Source organism: Hyperoodon ampullatus (assembly GCF_949752795.1).
Source record: "Hyperoodon ampullatus genome assembly, chromosome: 5".
Lineage (NCBI taxonomy): Eukaryota > Metazoa > Chordata > Mammalia > Artiodactyla > Ziphiidae > Hyperoodon > Hyperoodon ampullatus.
Genome location: NC_136918.1, coordinates 45673766 through 45692371, shown reverse-complemented (window position 1 = coordinate 45692371; position 18606 = coordinate 45673766). Strand labels below are relative to the sequence as shown.

The 18606-nt window shown below is 36.5% G+C and overlaps 1 protein-coding gene across 2 annotated transcripts in view; it reads left to right on the top strand.

The window, feature by feature from the left end:
• Positions 1-18606, top strand: part of VPS8 (VPS8 subunit of CORVET complex) — a gene marked incomplete at its 5' end in the record, with an annotated part of 289040 nt that overhangs the window by 134398 nt on the left and 136036 nt on the right. For both annotated transcript variants that reach the window (XM_079705530.1, XM_079705529.1), the window contains 5 exons: positions 5611-5730; positions 6800-6856; positions 10180-10262; positions 10991-11075; positions 11957-12055. In XM_079705530.1, coding sequence (XP_079561656.1) covers positions 5611-5730; positions 6800-6856; positions 10180-10262; positions 10991-11075; positions 11957-12055 — 444 coding nt within the window. The remainder of the gene's footprint in view (positions 1-5610; positions 5731-6799; positions 6857-10179; positions 10263-10990; positions 11076-11956; positions 12056-18606) is intronic.

Here is an 18606-nt window from a genome sequence, read left to right as displayed (position 1 = left end):
GCTACTCTTGAGAAATGCATATTGTGATAATTCCTATATTAGTATGATTACATTCAGTAATGGAGACTAACTTCAGAATGCTTTGAGAACTAATTAATGTGAAGAGTCTCATACCAACACCACTGTGTTGCTAAGGTAGTGCCATACATAGTTTTGCCATGGAACTGAGATGATGGTGACACTTAAGAATGATTTGAGGCACACAGAGATGATCATCCCAATCTAAATCTAACTGGATTCAATTGAAAGCTATTTTGAGATTCATACTGTTGCTAGTGAATGATTCCTTTTCTGTCCATCTGCACAGCTTCAGCCACGCCAGTTTCTTCTTGTAGTTGAAAGCTTAGAATTTTTGTCCTGTTCACTTGGCCATAAAATGGAGATTTCATCCTCTTAGTAACTTTTAGATTATTTTGGACAAGAGACTAAAATTAAAATATTCTCTAGTTGTGCATAACATTAATGCATTAATTACATTTATAATAGTTCTTCATAATTTTCAAAGCTCATTTATATACATGATCTCATTTGAGCTATTTATTGACCTTGTAAGATAGGCAGTGATGAATAAGAAAATAGAATTGCTAAGCTCCCAAATAACACCAGTTTGATCCAGGTGGCTAGTATGGAGAATTTTCACCTAGATTTCCAAAATACCTTCCCAAATGGTCTTATTCTTGTCCTTTTTTTTTTCTGGCGGTGCGCGGACCTCTCACTGTTGTGGCCTCTCCCATTGCGGAGCACAGGCTCTGGACGTGCAGGCTCATTGGCCATGGCTCATGGGCCTAGCCGCTCCACGGCATGTGGGATCTTCCCGGACCGGGGCACGAACCCGTGTCCCCTGCATCAGCAGGCGGACTCTCAACCACTGTGCCACCAGGGAAGCCCCTCTTGTCCTTCTTTAATTCATGATCTTACTTCTCTTCTACCTAATATTCTTCTATGGCTCCCCCTTGGCTCAGTTGAAATTAAGTTCTGCTGTGAGAGGAAGTTCAAAATAATAATAGCTTGTTATGGAAATTTAGTTTTCTCCTGTAAGTCTGGAGGGTAGGCAACCTGATCTAGTAGAGTAGCTTCACAAACTTATCAGTGATGTACAATCCTTCTGTCTTACTGCTGTTATTCTTAGTATGTGGTTTGTGTCTTTTGGCCCAAAATGGCTGCTGAGGCTCCAGCCATCACCTCTGCATTCTAGCCAGCCTGAATGCAGAAAGAGATGAAGAAGAAAGTGTTCTTTCTTTCAGAAAATTTTTTAGAAGTTGTGTACTGCAATTCTGCTTATATCATGTTGATCAGAACTTAGATATATGGCCCCTTGGATGCTAAGAGAGACTGAGAAATGTACTCTGTTTTGTGGGTGGCCATGTGTTTAGCTAAAAATGAGGAGTTCTGTTTCTAAATTAGAAGGAAGGAACAGATGTTGGAGCACAACTATTAGTTTCTGCCATACCCATCTAAACTGTTTAACACGACATCCAAGATGCTTCTATATTTTCTGGTCCCTGACTACTTCTCTATAACTGCTCCCCTCTCTGACCCTCCTTACCGCTCCCCCCCACCCCGCACCATTCTGTATTATGAACTCCTCAACAGTTTTGTTTGTTTTTGTTATTTTGTTTTTTGTTTGTTTTGGCCACACTGCACAGCTTGCAAGATCTCAGTTCCCCAACCAGGGATTGAACCTGGGCCACGGCAGTGAAAGCCCAGAATCCTAACCACTAGGCCACCAGGGGACTCCCTTCTCAACAGTTTTAAATTGTTGGAATTCAGTGAACTTTCTGTGTCACCTTTACAGCTTATGTTCTTTGTGTGAGTTTTCTTTTATCCCACCATGCCTTTTCTTTCCCTTTCCCTGCCTGGCAAATTCCTAGCCATTTTCCAAGACATAACTCAAATATCATCCATGAGAAACTTTTAGAACCCTCTCTCACACTTCCAGTTTGTTCATGTAACACTTCATGCTACACTTGGCACACTATAGTAATCGTTTACATGTATATTTTCCTACCTGGAATGAATTTCCTGTAGGTAGCAACTGTAAGGATTTTTTTGGTCATTGTTTTAACATGCCCAGAAACAGAAACATGTCCAGCACAATGCCTGCAACCTGGTAGATGTTCAAGAAATGTTTGCAAGTTGATTGAATTAGAATTCGAATTTAAAACTGTACTAAGGGACTTCCCTGGTGGTGCAGTGGTTAAGAATCTACCTGCCAATGCAGGCGACACAGGTTCGAGCCCTGGTCTGGGAAGATCCTACATGCCACGGAGCAGCTAAGCCTGTGTGCCACAACTACTGAGCCTGTGCTCTAGAGCCCACGAGCCACAACTACTGAGCTCATGAGCCACAACTACTGAAGCCTGCACACCTAGAGCCCGTGTTTCGCAACAAGAGAAGGCACCGCGATGAGAAGCTGGCGCACAGCAACAAAGAGTAGCCCCCACTCGCCGCAACTAGAGAAAGCCCACACGCAGCAGCAAAGACGCAATGCAGCCAAAAATAAAAATAAATTAAAAAAAATAAAAATAAAACTGTACTAAGTTGGAAGAATGATCCAAATGAAGGAAATAAAGCTCCATGAAGTACTTAAACTCTTACTGTTGGTGAATTGTGCTCTTGTATATATATATATTTTAATTGAAGTAGAGTTGATTTACAATATTGTGTTAGTTTCAGGTGTACAGCAAAGTGATTCAGTTTTTTATATATATATATATATTTTTTTCAGGTTATTTTCCATTATAGGTTATTACAAGATACTGAATATAGTTCTCTGTGCTATACAGTAAATTCTTATTGCTTATCTGTTTTATGTATAGTAGTTTGTATCCATTGATCTCATACTCCTGATTGACCCCCCTACCCCCTTTTCCCATAGGTAACCGTAAGTTTGTTTTCTATATCTGTGAATCTCTTTCTGTTTTATATATAGATTCATTTGTATTATTTTTTAGATTCCACATATAAGTAATATCATATAATATTTATCTTTCTGAACTACTTCACTAAAGTATAATATTCTCTAGTTCCATCAATGTTTGCTGCAAATGGCATTATTTCATTCTTTTTTATGGCCAAGTAATATTCCATTACATATATAAACCACAGCTTCTAAAGCCATTTGTCTGTTGGTGGACACTTAGGTTGCTTCCATATCTTGGCTATTGTAAATAGTGCTGCATCTTTAGTGGGGTGCATGTATCTTTTCGAATTAGAGTTTTCATCTTTTCCAGATACATGTCCAGGAGTGGGATTGCTGGCTCATATGGTAGCTCTATTTTTAGTTTTTTTAAGGAACCTCCATACTGTTTTCCATAGTGGCTGCATCTTGTATATTGTTTTGATAGTATTTACCTAGGGTCAATGAAGAATGAACTTTTGAGATTATTTTCTCATTTCTGATGATAGAGTTGTACTCATTTGTTAAAGTGTTTTTCTGAGGGAGCATAGGCAAGGACCAGAGAACAGGTGAGTGAGCATCAAACCTCAGGCATCATCATGGGTACTGAATGGCTGCAGATACAGAGGGGGAAAGCTGTTAATTTGTGACTTTTTGTAAGATTGCTCAGAAAATTTTGTAAGTATGGTCTCTGAAATCGGTCAGAGAGGAAATGAAAAGAAACTAAAATTTCTAGGATGATAACTTGCTGAGGTGGCAAGGGAATGGGCTGTGAGTTAGAACTGTTTCCTTTGAAGGTGTTTCTAGGATCACATAGTTAAAATTACACTTCAGAGCAAAAGGAAGAGCTAAAAGCAGAGAAGGGCACTAATTGGGCCCTGAGAGTTGAGTCCTAGGAAAGGACCTGCACAGTGAAAGGGAGTGATGACTGGGTATTTTAAAGCTATAGAAAGCTCTTTGAATATTATAAATTGGAATTTAGATACACACACAGATTACAACTTGAAATATCCTCATACTCTAGTAATGATTAATTATGCACTTGAGCAAGCTGTGACTGCTGGATTAAAAGCAGGCATGGTGAAAAAAGAAAGGGACATAGTGCTTAGCAAAGTAAGAAAAGGTAGGCTAAAAGCTCGGCCCCAAGGGAATGTTTTATAGGAGAAATCTTATACTTTACCTTTGAACGGAAAATGAAAGGAGGGAACTTAGGACTTTTCTCTAGATGAGATGGGGTACTATTCCCTAATTTGTTTTAGAGTTGCCTCCATAAATTCATCTAGTCCAAAACAATACCTGGTCTTCCCTCCCATACTTCTGCATTCTCCCTCTTTGTTAATGGCATCATTCTCCTCCTTGCCTGTCAGGCTCAAGACCTGCCATTTTTCATTCCTCCTTTAGCCACATGTTTCCACACATGTGAATACTTGCCCTGTCTCCTCTCTCTCTGCAGTGACTTTTGCATCTGTTTCTCCTTCCCTGTTCATTATCACTGCATTGTTCTGAACCCCTCTGTCTCTCCCTTGGACCCCTGAAATCACATGCATCTTGGTCTCTCTACCTTTTATCTCTTGTTTCTGTTATTTAATCCTAAACACTGCTGATGGGGTAATTTTCTCAAGCACTGTGCTGATCATGATCAGCTCTCCTCACTGCCCCTTTAGAAACTCCTCTGTTTTTGGTGGAATAAATTCTACATTCCTTAGAATGACATTGGAGGCCTAATCTTTCCTTTCGATCTAATTTCTCCTTCCTCATGCATGCTGCTGCATTCTAATGAAGCACACAGTTTCTCCAGACAAACTTGTATTTTCCTGTGTTCATGCTTTTGCCCCTACTCTTCTCTCTGCCTGGACTGCTCTTTCTCCTGACATTTCCCCCTGTCATGGGTTCCACATGGGCTTTAAAGCTTAGTTTAAAAGCTAGTTTTCTCTTTTTTTTTTTTCAAATTTCTTCTCTAACCAGTTGAACTAAATTTCTCCCACTGTGCTTCCATAGTCATTTGTTCCTTAATAATAGTGCTGATTGATCACATTATGCTTTTTAGTTAAGATTTGTTTACCTGTCTCACCTTGCTTTCTGGTTCATAATTCCCTTGAAGGCTTCTACCATAGCATCTTACTCATAGTAGTAGGTACTCAGGAGATGAGAGGTCACTTAAATCAGAGGACTGATTATGACTTGATAACTGTGTGTGGTTGCAAAGAGCCTGTTATATGAAACCATCTGTTCAAGAAACTGCTTATAGACAAGGCAGAAGCCATTCACTTCATGTTTTTGTGGGCTGACTGAGTTCTTTTCTGGGATACCTTCCCTCTCAAGTTATCTTACTTTTCAACCCCAGAGCAACTCCCTTCTTCCTGTGTTGGTGGACAAATTTTTAATAAGGTTACTTTAATTTAAATTAACTTTAGATTCTCTTTTAAGAATTCAAGAGGGAAACATGATTAATATTTCTTTGAAATCCACCTCTCTAACAATTCAGTTCTTATCCAACTTGTGCCTAATATTATGCCAAAAATTACTAAAATGCTTTCAGGGTGTGCAAGTAGTTGTGCTCCTTCTCTAAATGGTATTGAACTCAATTGTTACATAGCCAATAAAAGAATCTTCGAGTCTTTAGTACTGAGGCTTCCCCCAGCTTCTAATTATTTCTTTTTCTGTGTCAAACCAGATGGCATATTGAATAAATGGTCTCTTTTGCTTATCAGGTTATGGTGGAGAATTCAGATTTTACTCCCTCACAAGTAGGGTGTCTCTTTACCTTCCTTGCCCGGCAGCTTGCAAAGCCTGACAATACCTTGTTTGTAAACAGAACCCTTTTTGATCAGGTGAGCGTCTTTAACCATAAGAACTAGAATTGTTTTTATTTACTGTTCATAGAAAAATTCACTGGATTACATGGTTTCTTAATATAATAGCCTATTGGGTAAGTGCCTTACCAGGTAGAAGCTCTTTCACCTTTCAGTTTGGATCTAAATTAGTTTTTTTTTTTTTAATGTTGTGTTTGGGTAGTATGGCTGCCTAGTAACTTGGTATCATGGGAGTATGGTTTGTGGAGATTGGTTTATATAGATTCTGTTCTCCCAATTATTCTGTTGTTCTAAACTGCCTAGAATTCTTGGCTTAAGAATTTTCCAATTTAATAATCACCCATCTCACTGGTAGTAAGACTATGCTGTTGAGCAACTGGAGGAGAGATTACTTTTAGAAAATCTGAATTTACTTACAAATGACTTTAACTGTGAAGGTATTTCCTAATCCCAGTTAAATATCTCCACAAAGCCACAGGTGGCGAAGAAAATACTTTTTATCTGGAGAAAGTTGCTAATAATGACCAGCGGTTATTGAGCACTTCATAGTGCCATGCTCTGTTCCAAAGTTTTATATGTATGTATTAACTCCATACTCCCAGTAGCTCTGAAATTGGTATAGTTATTACTCCCATTTTTCAGATGAGGAAACTAAAACCTGGCGAGGTTAAGTCACTCATCCAAGGTCATACTTAATAAGTGTTATTATTAGCAATAAATATTGTTGTTAAGTGTTAATAAGGTTAGGATTCAAATTCAAGTGGCCTGACTCCAAAGCCCATGCTTTGTGTGGTCCACGGTGTTGAGGATCTTAAAGTTAAGGTATATAGATGATGCTGGCTTCCAGTCATGTTTCTAAACAGCAAAAAAATGTGTATAAGGTATATATTAAATTGTTAGCATACCTGAAGCCTGCTGTGTCATCTACTATGCCAGTCAGTTGGGAAGATACCATATACCTGTGGTGTTTGTTGAGCCGAGTGTGAATGAATTGGTGATATAGAAAGGGTAGTAATGGTTTTCATTATGACAGTGGTGTGGCATGCATGCTGGTATCCAATAAAAAAAATACCTTTTCTTTGACCAGGTCCTTGAATTCCTCTGTAGTCCTGACGATGACTCCCGCCACTCAGAAAGACAGCAGGTATGAACTACTGGAACTCATCTTGCTAAAGAATGGGAAAGAAGGCAGAGTAAGCCAGAAAGAACCTTTCTGTACTAGACCTCACTAGACATAAGGGGAAAATGACTTGTGCCAAACCGTAATACTAAGCTAGACAGTGGCAACCAGAAAATAGTGTGGATGGTTGTTAGTTTGCGCCTCAATCAAACTAAATTCCTAGGCAGACTGGACCTGTCTTGCATTCAACATGACATCAAAGAGAATATAAACTTTATCCTTCTCCTTCATGAGCAACAGTTGGCACTTGTTGTATGCTGCTTTCCACCAGTGTCATTAAGCTGGTAACCACTTCCAGTTGCTATGGCCGTGAACCAGAAAGGCTTCAGGATCCTGGGTATTGGAACACTCAGCTTTTGGGAGTGCCACTACACTAGTGCTCAACATTTCTGGAGACTAGAATCCATCTGTCTCTCCACTAATCACTGTGAGAAAGAAATTAATTACCACTTCTTTCTACGTAGCCACTTTCTTGAGGGTCCTTTCTAGGAGTAGGATTTCTTAAAAGCTTACCCATTGTAATTGTGAGCACTAAGAGAGGCAGTCTATTTAAAATTGATAGCAAGACTTTGTCGGCTAAGTAAGCTACAAAAATTAAGTGCTTTGAGAGCTATGCTGATTTTTTATGGTAATATATGCCAGGCCAGAGGTTGAGACTCAGATAAAGAATATAGGATCACAACAGCGAATGCTTTCTCTGCACAGCTGTGGCCCTGTGACTGCTGCAGACTGTCTTAGGGAAGAGAACAGCTGCTAAAATTTTGATTGTCTCTTAAATTATACTGAATACAAATAGTAGTGTGGATCCCTCATTTTGCCCCTATTTCTCTATTGGCAGGAAAAGTGAAACATGTTATGCATGGTGCTGCTATATAAAATGATAAAAACTTCTTATGTAAATTACTAAATAAAACAAAAATAAAAACCAAACCTAAATGTAAAAGCCAAACCTTTAAAAGTAATCATAATGTAGTCATCTATTTTTGGGAATCCCCTTTGGGATTATTTGGGGTTTTTTCCCCAACTCATTTTAGAAAATAGAAAGAAAACTGATGAAGTAAATTGCTCAAGGTCATAAATGAGATTAGAACTCAATTCCTTCCCTTCTAATCCAGCACTCTTTCTCTTGTACTGTTTGTCATATATCAAAATTTGTTTATGCAATATATTTGAATATTTTCCAGTGGTATGCTGATAAAAGTTTAACAACTGGTTCACACTGATATGAACGTTGGTTGATGTTTTCATTTATTAAAGTGAATAAGATGAAAGTGCAACAGTGAAAGCATGTCAATTTCATTCATCAGCGTTGTGACTTCTTTGCTGAATCGGATAACAGTTTTTGAATACTGGAAAATAATTCCTTAATTTTTTTGTGCTATTTATAGCGTAATGTCTCTGACATGCACACTTTTAAGTTTGACTATCTTTTTAACATTATCTCCATCACTTTCTTAACCAGAAATTGGCACGCTTTTTCTGTAAAGGACCAGAGAGTAAATATTTTAGGCTTTATGGGTCACATATAGTCTCTGTCACATATTCTTCTTTGTTTGTTTTATAACCCTTTGAACATGTAACAAGCCCTGATTTACAGCATTTGCCAGTTTCCATGGTGTAAGTATTCCCACCATGGCTGACTTCAGTCTACCAGCATGATGTCACCCGGCACATGGAATTGGGGAGAGATGCACCATACCACACACATATGTAATATTTCCACCATACAGATACGGCTACAGTAACTAACCTTGAGAGCATACACAGTAAAATGTAGTAAAATAATTAGGAAGTGGTGAGTGTGGGTATTGATTACCTTCACTTTTAATTTAATTTATTTAATTGTAGGTTTATATAATTTGATTTTTAACAATGCCTGTATTTAACCACCGGCTTACAAAATTCCTGAAAAGTTAAGTCAGTTTCAGCTCAGTAAGTTGGTTCAGAATGGCTCCAGCAATGGCAGTTGATTATGTTATTCCAAACTGAGGGCTTCTAGCAGGTGGGTTCACGCTATCATTGCTCTATATAGCAGTACATTATAATACTCAAAATGGATTAAGTTAGAGTTCTGAAGTGTAAAGGTAGCATAGGTTTTATTTCTTTTCTGCCTTTTAAAAAAATTTGACTTGAAAGTAATCAATTTCCTGTGTTAGAAAAATACTTTGTTAAATGGTTTCCTGGAGTTCTGAGAAAGGGCATGTTACTCTGGATCTTGAACTTAAATATAGGAGAGAGCTTTCTCATATTGCTCTAATGACTATGTAGTGATTCTATTATATTTGGAGTTTATTTTAAAATATTGATATCTCAACATCCTGGTCACCTTTTTTTATTCAGCTACTTAGTGTGGTAAAGATTAATTATATGAACCTGAGCATTTTTCTTTTTTTTATTGTGGTCAAATATATATACACAATAAGATTTGTCATTTTAAGCATTTTAAGTGTACAGTTCTCATTAAATATAATCTCACTGTTGTGCAATCATCACCACCATCTATCTCCAGAACTTTATAGTTCCAAACTGAAACACTGTACCCATTAAACAGTAAGTCCTCGTTACCCCTCCCCAGCACCCTGGCAACTATTAAACCTTCTGTCTCTGTGAATTTGACTACCTAGGTGCCTCGTATAAGTGGAATTATACATTATGTGTCCTTTTGTGACTTATTTCACTTAGCATAATGTTTTTAAGGTTTATCGATGTGTGGCATGTGTCAGAATTTCATTCCTTTTTAAGGATGAATAATATTCCATTATATGTATATACCATATTTTGTTCATCCATGTATCCATTGATTGACATTAGGGTTGTTTCCACCTTTCAGCTCTTGTGAATAATGCTATACTGTGAGAAACCCCAAGTTTAGTTAGAAAAATTAACACGTGAACATGGATACTACCTGTGGGCAACAGATTTTAAAGAGCCATAAGTCATAAAGGCACCAGACAAAAATTCACTTATTGAAAGAATACATATGGACGTTTTTAGCTTAGTGGAGGGTCAATTAGATATTCCAATAAGGCTTTGTTTGCAAACACTTTGGCATTCCTTCCATGTTTGAAAATAGAGCTGTTTATCTTTTTGTAAGACTTAAATACAATATGATCAACATTATAATGGCAGTCTAATCCCTTGTATACATGAAAGCCAAACTGAAACATCAGCACATAATAAGACAAAAGCAAAAAAGGTATGGTTTCTGTGGCTGAATGGACCCTTAAAGAGCTAATAAATAAAAGTAGATTCCAAAGTGTTTTTACTCATTTATTTTAAATGTTCAGGTCCTTTTAGAATTGCTGCAGGCTGGAGGCATAGTTCAATTTGAAGAGAGTCGGCTCATCCGTATGGCAGAAAAGGCAGAATTGTAAGTTGCTTTGAAGCCATGTATTAGTTCCCATAGAACTATTAAATCACATTTCTCTAACTTGAAGCCCAGTTTATTTATGCATTGCCTTTTTTTTTAAGAAAAGTTATGCATGTAACAACAAAAAAAACCTGGGTGCAAAAGTTTTTCCCTTGCAAGTCTAGAAATTAGTTAGATTTGCAGAAATTAATAGCAAGTAAATTTGAAGTGCTTGTACATTTTAGTGTGAAAATGAAATAGCAGCCTTATGATTTATTATTGTAGTTTTTTTTACTTAAAATTTTCATGGTATTTCATAGATTTTTGACAGTTATATATATTATAAACAATGCAGAATTTAACATAGCAAATAAGATGCAATATGTTAGCACTACTATTTAGTTTGTTGAATATTTCATTTGACATATTTAATTCTGAATAGGGAAGTTTCATATAATTGATTATATTGATATGTAATACATTAACTATTTTTTATGTGACACATTGTTGCTTTAACATTTATTTTGTACCCAGGTTTGAAATTTCTTATAAACGTAGTATTCAGCAGCATCTTAAACATATATTTAGAGGAATGGCAGGTACTATAACTTCATTTAACAAGAGAAATCACATCTACTATATTCATTTTCCTTAATACTAACCTCTATGCCTGAGCAAATGTCTTGAAACAATAAGCTAATAACTACCTGCCTGTTTGGTACACTGAAGTTTTTCCTTTTATGTTCTAGCTATCAAATTTGTGAATTTATGTATGAACGAGAACACCAATATGACAAAATTATTGATTGCTACTTACGTGACCCACTAAGAGAGGTGAGTTAAGAGACAGCTTTACCCTTTTTTCTTACTCAGTCCCCCTCCTCCCCTTATCAAGAAGAAATAACTATTCAGTAGGTGTAACTATTCAGTAGAAATATTTGGACATATGTTTGCTGACTTAAAGTTTTGTTCATTGTTCAACAGGGTTTAATTGAGTGCCTGCTATTAGCCAAGTATATATTGATAATTAAAACAGATACATAGTTCCTGTAATTTTATAACTTATAGTTTAGTGATGGAGATGGACAGTAAGGAAACCAAATATTTAGTTACAAATTGTGATGAGCGCTAGAGAAACCGGGTGCAACATGAGAGGATAATGGGGAAACTGACTTATACAGAGCAGCCAGGGAAGGAATCTTAGGTAAAATGACTTATATACTGAGTTTTGGAATTTGAGAAGAAGCCAGTCAAGCCAAGAGCCAATAGAAAAATGTTGCAGGATCAGGAACAGTATATGCAAAGATCTTGAGGTGGGAAAATTTTTTGACATGTTCAAGGAACTGAATAGAGATCATATAAATGAAGCTTAGATCATTGTAAGTTGAGCATAACGGGCAAGGGCAAAAGTGATTTGAGATGAAATTGGGAATGTGGACAGAGACCACCAAAGCAAAAGAATGATATTCACTGTTAGGTTTATGAAATTGAGACTAACATTAATTGGAACAGATTTGCAACTTCTAAGAATCTACCCTAAACTTTAAACAATTACTCTTTCTCTTTTAAGTCAGTTGTCCATCAGTTAACTATCTCCAAATGGTTTTCCATCTCCAAATAACAGATATTTACCAAGACTGGTACAGTTAGTAGATAGTGACTAAATATTGCTTGAGTGAATGAATGAATGAATTATATTGTCTTGTGCTTTTCAGGAAGAAGTCTTTAACTACATTCACAATATCTTATCCATTCCTGGACACAGTGCAGAGGAGAAGCAGTCTGTATGGCAGAAGGCAATGGATCATATTGAGGTACTGATTCAACAGAATTTTTAAAACTTTCCCATTTGTATGGATATCTCCCAAATTAAGTTTTTCTAACTAAGCAGTTGGAGGTATTATATTATTAAATTGATTTGCTTGAGGGTTAACATCTTTTTCAGATAATTTATTCTACCTCACATTTGTATTTGTAAAACCCATGTCATATACAATTTATTATATCATGACTTCTGAAAATAACTCATGTTCAGCCAGCTAGTTGACAAACTGGAATTTTTACAGTGTTCTTAGAAATTCTGAAAGTACTACTGATCTTTATCTCTATTACATGACGGAGCCATTCCCCCTAGTCACCTGATGGAATTTTAGAAACATTAGTGCAATGAGTTGTTCTCTCTGATGTATTTCCCTTCTTTATGTAAGAGGATGATTATTCTGATTTTGTTTATGCATGCTGTTTTACAAGAATGCAAGAATTGACTTTGAAACTAAAAGTTCTTTTGCGGTACGCGGGCCTCTCACTGTTGTGGCCTCTCCCGTTGCGGAGCACAGGCTCCGGACGCACAGGCTCAGCAGCCATGGCTCACGGGCCCAGCCACTCCGCGGCATGTGGAGTCTTCCCGGACCGGGGCACGAACCCGTGTCCCCTGCATTGGCAGGCAGACTCTCAACCACTGCGCCACCAGGGAAGCCCTAAAAATTCTTTTTTAAAAACTTGCTTATAGGTGCCTAAGTGGAGAGACGAATACGTGTGTGATGAACATGTGATCAGAATGCATTCTAAAAAGAGGCCCAAAAATCACTCCTCACTTTTAGTTTCTTTAGGTTCATAAATACAGTATTCCTCGGAAACCAACAGAGCTAGAGATTTGTTTTAATCTGTTCTGTATTATGGGTCACTAATTATTGAAAAAATAGTTGTAATGAAGGATGTTGAGGTAATTCGAGTTTTGGAAATAACATTTATATCTACAGAGTTTCTCTTCTCCTCCTTGTAGCAAGGATCAGGTAACTTCTGGTGATGGGTTTAGAGATGTAGTTAAAGATATGATTATGCAACATGTTTTAAAATTTTTTTACGTATGAAAAATAATAAGAGCAATGAAACTTTGAGAAAGCATTGCATGTAGTGTGAATACTTTTAGTTCCTGATAATGTAACGTTTAGAAAGGTAAGAAATGTGAACAGCATATTATGTAAAACGTCTGGTGTGAAAGGTGGTACAGTCAGTGGGCTGAAGTAATTTCCACACTTTCATCTATAGGATTGAGAACATATATATGTTATTTATTTAGTCTTATCATATTCCTGCTAACAATAAGATCAATATATCTTGGTGAAATAACCCAAGAAAACCTTCTACTTTGAATTATATCCTTTTTTCCTCTAATCATTTTGTATTCTTTTTCCTTTCATCATTCCCTTTAAGTCTCCATAGTTACATTATGCCTCATTGTTCATTTCATTTCATCTGCATTATGCAGTGGTTTGAGCACATGGACTCCAGACATCCAGAAATGAAGCTGTGTCTCTCCACATAATGTGAAACATGATGAATTAATCAATGAACAAACAAATTATTCAGCAGAAAACTCATACTGGAGAAGCAAGAAGTATTGTTTCTGCACAGCAATTATTTCTGCTATTTTTCCCACATCTGCGCATTTTTTCACCTTGAACTTTTTAATACTTCTTAAGGCCACGTTAGAAATCTATAGACTCTTTTGAAGGACTTGTGTGGCTTTGGTAATGTAAATAAAATCAACATTAAATACGTAGGGGGAAAGTCCTCATAATAAAGTTTTCAGACAGTCTACATAGTGTATAGATTAGTGGTTCCTAACACTTTGGGGGTTATAGACCTCTTTTGAGAATCTAGGGAAAGATTTGGACCTGTGCCTCATAGTATTGTGCATGTGCTCAGACGCATAGTTTCGTTTGCTATTTCAGGGATCCACAGAATCCCTAAAAGCCATTCTTAGATTGGGTCTGTAGATTTCAGGTAAAGAATCTCTGGTAAAGATGGTTTTTCCAATATGGACAACACACGTTTCATGAGATTTTTAAAAATATTTTTGATTTTGAAATATAAAAAAGAAACAAAAAAGTGCATAAAAGTACAGTTAATAAAAAAATTAAAAGGCCAACATCCCAGAAATAGAGTTATTTCCAGTATCCCAGACTATTCCCATCTATCCTTTTCTTATCACAATTCACTGCCTTACTAATATATTCATTATCCTCGTTCTTCTGATAATTTATTGCACTTTTATATATTGTTATTGCACCTGCCTGCACCCCTAAAAATATGTATTTTTGTTTTGCCTGTTTCTGAACTTTATATAAATGGAGTTATACTCTGTATTTTCTTTTTCTCAATATTTTGAGAAATTTGTACATTTTATTGTTTGTAGCTAGTTCATTTTTATTACTGTATAGTGTTAAACTTTACAAGTATATCACAGTCTATCCATTCTACAGTTAATAAACATTTCAGTTGTTTCTAGTTTTTGACTATTAAAAGTAGTCCATCCAGGATCATTCTTACATATGCATCTTGAACACAGCTACCACATGCATTTCTCTAGAACAGTGGTTCTCAGTTTGATTCCTGGTACAGCATTACAGCATCAGCTGAGAACTCGATAGAAATGCAGTTTAAGTCTTCACCTCAGAACTACTGAATCAGAAACTCTGGGGGCAGGGCCCAGCAGTATATTTTAACAAGCCCTCCTGGTGATTTTGATGCATGTTAACATTTGATAATCTCTGTTCTAGGGTCTGTAGTTACCAGTTAACTGGGATAAATATATTAAACTTAAGCAGATGCCAGCATTGTGTGAGATTTTCCACTGACTATATTCTTGCTAGAGTTTAAAATTTTGTCTGTCTAGTGGATGAATAATGATATTTCATTATGTTTTAAATTTACATATCCTTAATTACTAATGGGATTGATAGATTCATATTTATTGGCCGTTTAAATTTCCTTTCTGTGATGTCCCTGTTCAAGTCTTTTGCCCATTTTTCTGTTAGAATGTGTCTTGTACTCATTGATGTAGGAGTTCTTTATGTATCCTGGATGTTAGTCTTTTTTTCAGTGATACATGTTGCAAATATCTTCTACTCTGTGGCTTTTTTTCTATGGTTCTTTTTAAGAAAAGTTTTTTTTTTTTTAAGTGGTCAAAATAATCAATTTTTTCCTTCGGTACTGAAGAAGTCCTATATTATTGTCTAAAAGCTTTCTTGTTTTTTGTTTCATCTATAAATCTTAGATCCACCTGAAAGCACTTTTGTATATGATTTGAGGTGGGGATCCAATTAATTTTTTAAAATACGGATGCCCAGTTCTCCAGCAACAGTTTTTTTCCTTTTTTCCTCCTGTTTAAAAATTGAAATATAGTTGATTTACAGTGTTTCAGGTGTACAGCAAAGTGATTCAGTTATACATATATATATATTTTCCTTTTTCAGATTCTTTTCCATTATAGGTTATTACAAGATATTTGAATATATTTGAATATATAAACTATATTTGAATATAGTTCCCTATGCTATATAGTAGGTTCTTGTTATTTATTTATCTTATATATAGTAGTATATATCTGTTTATCCAAAATCCCTAATTTATCCCTCCCCCTTCCATAAGTTTGTTCTCTATGTATGTATGCTTGTTTCCTATGTATGTATGTGAGTCTATTTCTGTTTTGTAAATAAATTCCTTTGTATTTTTTTTTCAGATACCACGTATAAGTGATATTTGTCTTTCTCGGTCTGACTTACTTCACTTAGTATGATAATCTCTAGGTCCATCCATGTTGCTGCAAATGGCATTATTTCATTCTTTTTTATGGCTGAATAATATTCCACTGTATATATATATACCACATCTTCTTTATCCATTCATCTGTCCGTGGACGTTTAGGTTGCTTCCATGTCTGGACTATTGTAAATAGTGCTGCTATGAACATTGTGGTGCATGTATCTTTTTGAATTAGAGTTTTCATTTTTTCTGGGTATATGCTTAGGCGTGTGATTGCTGGATCATATGGTAGTTCTATTTTTAGTTTTTTGAGGAACCTCCGTACTGTTTTCCGTAATGGCTGCACCAATTTACATTCCCACCAACAGTGTAGGAGGTTCCTTTTTCTCCACACCCTCTCCAGCATTTACTCTTTGTAGACTTTTTGTTGATGGCCATTCTGATCTGTGTGAGGTGATACCTCACTGTGGTTTTGATTTGCATTTTTCTAATAATTAGCCATGTTGAACATCTTTTCATATGCCTGCTGGCCATCTGTATGTCTTCTGTGGAGAAATGTCTGTTTAGGTCTCCTGCCCATTTTTCAATTGTGTGTTGTTTTTTTTTTTAATTGAGCTGTATGAGCTGTTTGGAAATCAATCCCTTTTTGGTCACATCGTTTGCAAATATTTTCTCCCATTCTGTAAGTTGTCTTTTCGTTTTGTTTATGGTTTCCTTTGCTGTGCAAAAGTCTGTAAGTTTGATTAGGTCCCATTTGTTTATTTTTGCTTTTGTTTCCATTACTCTAGGAGATAGCTCCAAAAAAATACTGCTATGATTTATGTCAAAGAGTGTTCTGCCTATGTTTTCCTATAGGAGTTTTATAGTATCTGGTCTTACGTTTAGGTCTTTAATCCATTTTGAGTTTATTTTTTATATGGTGTTAGAGAATGGTCTATGTTCATTTGTTTACATGTAGCTGTCCAGTTTTCCCAGCACCAGTTATTGAAGAGACTGTCTTTTCTCCATTGTACATTCTTCCCTCCTTGGTTGTAGATTAATTGCCCATAAGTGCGTGGGTTTATTTCTGGGCTTTCTGTCCTGTTCCATTGATCTATATGCTAGCAACAATTATTTTAAAAGCTCAGCAGTGCTACCTTATCATAAGTATATTAAGAATCTCTGTGTTTTGTCTCTTTTTCTGGGCTCTTTTCTTTTTTCTTTTTTTTTTTTCTGTGGTACGCGGACTTCTCACTGTTGTGGCCTCTCCCGTTGCGGAGCACAGGCTCCGGACGCACAGGCCCATTGGCCATGGCTCACGGGCCCAGCTGCTCCGCAGCATGTGGGATCTTCCCGGACCGGGGCACGAACCCGTGTCCCCTGCATCGGCAGGCGGACTCTCAACCACTGCGCCACCAGGGAAGCCCTGGGCTCTTTTCTGTTTGATTGGTCTTTGTTTCTACATGTACCACACTACTTGAAATATTGTGGTTTTATAATAAGTCTTCATGTTTTTTCAGAGAGTATTGGCTGTTTACTTCCAAATTCATTTTAGAATCAGCTTGTCAAGTTCCACCAAAGACAATTTCTAACCTTATGATTCTGACAAGGATTACATTGAATCTTTCAATCATTTTTAATTTAATTGACATCTTTACATTGTGAGTCTTCCACCTTATGACCATATGGTGTAACCGTTTATTGAATAACTTTCTATAAAGTTTTATAATTTCTTCTGTAGAGACTTTTCATCCACTGTTAGATTTACTGTCACAACTTCATATATTTTAGCATAACAGTGCTATTGTTAATGATATTTTTATTTTTGTTTATTTATTTAAATTTATTTTATTTATTTATTTTTGGCTGCATTGGGTCTTTGTTGCTGCACGCGGGCTTTCTCTAGTTGCGGCGAGCGGGGGCTACTCTCTCATTGCGGTGCGTGGGCTTCTCGTTGTGGTGGCTTCTCTTGTTGCGGAGCATGGTGTCTAGGTGTGCGGGCTTCAGTAGCACGTGGGCTCAGTAGTTGTGGCTCGCAGACTCTAGAGCGCAGGCTCAGTAGTTGTGGCGCACGGGCTTAGCTGCTCCGCAGCATGTAGGATCTTCTCAGACCAGGGCTCAAACCCATGTCCCCTGCATTGGCAGGCAGACTCCCAACCACAGTGCCACCTGGGAAGCCTATTAATGATATTTTTAAAATTTTATTTCTAACATGTACAATGTTTACTGTAAAGATTTTTATGGAAGTCTTCTATTTCTACTATGCTGACAGTTTTCTCATGAATGAATTTTATCATCTTTTCTCCCTTATTCTATTTTTGTCATAAATTTTATTGATATTAAATCAGCCTTGAATTCTATGGGTAAATTCAACTTGAATCTGATATATTATCTTTTTTGTATATTGTTGGATTTTTTAAAATTCATTAGTGTTCACAATTAAGACTGATCTATAATTTTCCTTTCCTTTCTTATGTTGTTCTACTGAGTTTAGGTATCAAACTTTTGCTAGCCTTATACAGTGAGCTGAAGTAGCTTCCTTTTTTCTATTCTCTGTAAGAGATTAATTGGTATTGGAATTATTTCTTCCTTAAATGATTGCTGGGCACTTACCAGTGAAGCTATTTGGGCCTGTAGTGTTTCATATGGAAAGATTTTCGACTATTCATTCAGTTTCTTTAGTGGTTAAAAATCAATGCATGTTTTCTATTTCTTTTTTTTTTAATTTATTTCTTTTATTTATTTTTTTTGGCTGCATTGGGTCCTTGTTGCTGCACACAGGCTTTCTCTAGTTGTGGTGAGCAGGGGCTGCTCTTTGTTGCGGTGTGCAGGCTTCTCA